The sequence below is a fragment of the Nelusetta ayraudi genome, unplaced genomic scaffold (genome assembly GCF_046127955.1).
Source record: "Nelusetta ayraudi isolate G7.1 ecotype Tasmania unplaced genomic scaffold, CSIRO-AGI_Nayr_v1 ptg000004l, whole genome shotgun sequence".
Taxonomy (NCBI): Eukaryota; Metazoa; Chordata; class Actinopteri; order Tetraodontiformes; family Monacanthidae; genus Nelusetta; species Nelusetta ayraudi.
This window is the reverse complement of record NW_027466054.1, coordinates 1,925,001-1,927,664: the sequence shown is the minus strand read 5'-3', so window position 1 is coordinate 1,927,664 and position 2,664 is coordinate 1,925,001. Positions and strand designations below refer to the sequence as shown.

General features: G+C 39.9%; 1 protein-coding gene across 1 annotated transcript; it reads left to right on the top strand.

Moving 5' to 3' along the window:
- The first annotated feature begins 280 nt into the window (after positions 1-280).
- cd7al (cd7 antigen-like) lies at positions 281-1,800 on the top strand. Its single transcript, XM_076042947.1, has 2 exons — positions 281-451; positions 1,171-1,800. Exons 1-2 carry the CDS (start codon positions 391-393, stop codon positions 1,782-1,784), a joined length of 675 nt encoding a protein of 224 aa, XP_075899062.1. The 5' UTR covers positions 281-390; the 3' UTR covers positions 1,785-1,800.
- Positions 1,801-2,664: the final 864 nt, after the last annotated feature.

Below are 2,664 nucleotides of genomic sequence, written 5' to 3'. Positions count from 1 at the left end.
CGTTGCGTTGTTTTGTTTTTCTTGAGAACGTGGCATCAGCTGGTGGAACAAAGTGGCAAATGTGTGAATGAAGCGACTTTCTAAATAAATAAGCTTGTGTTTCGGGCCTGTGGGCCCTATTGTGTATCACTATCCACCCCCTGATCCCCTCCTGTTTAATACTTGGCCGCGAGGCCACATGTAATAAGCTGATTCATGGCGAGCTCGCTGCTGTCGCTTCCTCTTGCGTTCATATTGAGGTTTAAAGGTGGAGCTTCGCACAGTTCCTCTTGGTTTCATTTACAGGCAGCCAAACTTACAACAGTGGTGTTTAAGAGTTGCATTGCGAGCTGCCGTGGTCGGCCTCTCTGTTCTCTGTCACGCTTGCCGTTGATCACCAGAGCAGCAGAGATGACAGGTTTACAGCTCCTGGTTCTCCTGTGGACCCTGCTCTTCGCTCACACCAGAGAGGGTGAGTGAATACAGCGAATGCAAGATCAGAAATATTTATCTATTATTTATTTACAGTTGAAATGGGAAAGTTACATTGCTGTGTTTAAATTATGACAAAGAGCACTGCATTAAGCAATACAACTTTTTGGGCCATTTTTTATGATCATAAAGTTCTTCTTACAACTGCTGTTAATTTTCTGGTCATTTTTATGTTACAAAAAATTACTAAAAAAAAAAAAAGTTAGTTTTATGCTTGTAATATTGTATTGTAATAGGTCATTTTTGTGCTCTCAAATTTTTTTTAGTATATCATAGATACATTATGTTATTGCTTATGATTATTGTTGTCAGATTATGCTCCTCTCTCAGTCAGATCTTGATCTATCTAGAAAAACATATTTGTTATTCAGAAATAATTTATTTAGAATTTTAATATTTAAGATTCAACACACTGCTAATATTTTATTATTCCATAATTTTACGTTTGAATGCTCAGCTATACATTATTAAAATCTGAAGAAAAACAAAAGGGGAGAGTTATTCCATAGCAATGCAAAAAGCAGATGCGGGGATGTTGCGGCTGATTCTCGTTCTCTCTCTCTCTCTCTCTCTCTCTCTCTCTCTCTCTCTCTCTCTCTCCCTCTCTCTCTCTCTCTCTCTCTCTCTCTCTCTCTTTCTCTCCTTCTTTCTGATGTCGCGGTTCAACCCATCTCTCGCCATCTGTCGCTTTGAATCCAGCCCGCGGCGAGGTGCTCTTCCTGGAGAGGCGGGAAGGGGAATCGGCGGTGCTGCCGTGCGAGGTGGAGCCCAGCACCACGCCGCCCTTCGGCGTGTACCTGAAGCGCAGCTGGCGGAGCCCCGCCGAGGTGCTCTTCGTGTACCGCGACAGCAACTTCACCGCGGCCAAGGACGAGGACAAGGCTCGCATCGCGGTCAGCGGGGACCCGGCCAGCCTGGCCCTCAACGTCAGCCTGTCGCAGCTGAGGGCCGACGACACCGACCGCTACTCCTGCGAGTTCATGGTGGAGAACCCGTCCTCCGAGGACCTCAAGTTGCCCGGCAAGACAGAGTTCTTTCTGCTCGTCGTCGGCGGCGGCAGCAGCGCTGGTGAGCTGCTCTCTTTTCCTCACACAAAAAAAAGTGTCGAACTTCCCTTTTCGGTTTCCTCAAACCCGCTGGAGCGCTTCCACCCGCGCCGCTGCCACACCTCAAGTCAAATCATTTGTGCCGGTTCAGGTGTGACTCCAGTCTTCACTCTTCAGTCAGGCAGACAGGTTGAGAGGTATCAAGTCTGCCAGAAACCCCCCCCCCCCCCACACACTTCTCCAACCTTTTCTCATGTCATTATATGACTAACCAGACAGAAGAAGGCAGTTTTTTTTTTTTTTTTTAAATATATACATATATGTATATATATATATATATATATATATATATATATATATATATATATATATATATATATATGTATATATATATATATATATATATATATATATATATATATATATGTATATATATATATATATATATGTATATATATATATATATATATGTATATATATATATATATGTATATATGTATATATATATGTATATATGTATGTATATATATATGTATATATATATATATATATATATATATATACATATATACATATATATATATATATATGTATATATATATATATATATATATATACGTATATACATATATATATACGTATATACATATATATATATATATATATATATATATGTATATATGTATATATATATATATATACATATATGTATATATGTATATATATATATATATATATATGTATATATATATATATATATATATATATATGTATCTTCTTCCAGCTCTGCTCTTCAGTAACACCAGCCCCAGTTTAGAGACAGCGCACCAAGTCGGGTGTCAGTTCCCACCCTTGTGGTTGCCTGAAGAGAGTCTGTTTAACAGGGAAACCAAGTGGTTTTGTTGTTTTTTTCTCTTTTTTGGCCCAGATGACTCACTCTGGTCAAGTGTTGTGTCTGTCTTGTCAGGACTTTTCTTTTCCTCTCCCTGACATGTGGCGCTGCGTTTTCACACAAAATGTATTTCCACCACCACCACCACCACCACGCAAACTGAACAATGGTTGCTCGGATACCAGCGGAGGGCCGAGTATTTCACCCCTCAGGCCTTCAAAAGCAAGGTGGTCTGTTCACTTACCGCGGACACAA

Bases quoted from the DNA above. Each gene is read 5' to 3' on its own strand.
- cd7al (XM_076042947.1), top strand. From the start codon at position 391: ATGACAGGTTTACAGCTCCTGGTTCTCCTGTGGACCCTGCTCTTCGCT. The intron at 452-1,170 runs GTGAGTGAATAC...CTTTGAATCCAG, and splicing joins CTTCGCTCACACCAGAGAGG to CCCGCGGCGAGGTGCTCTTC.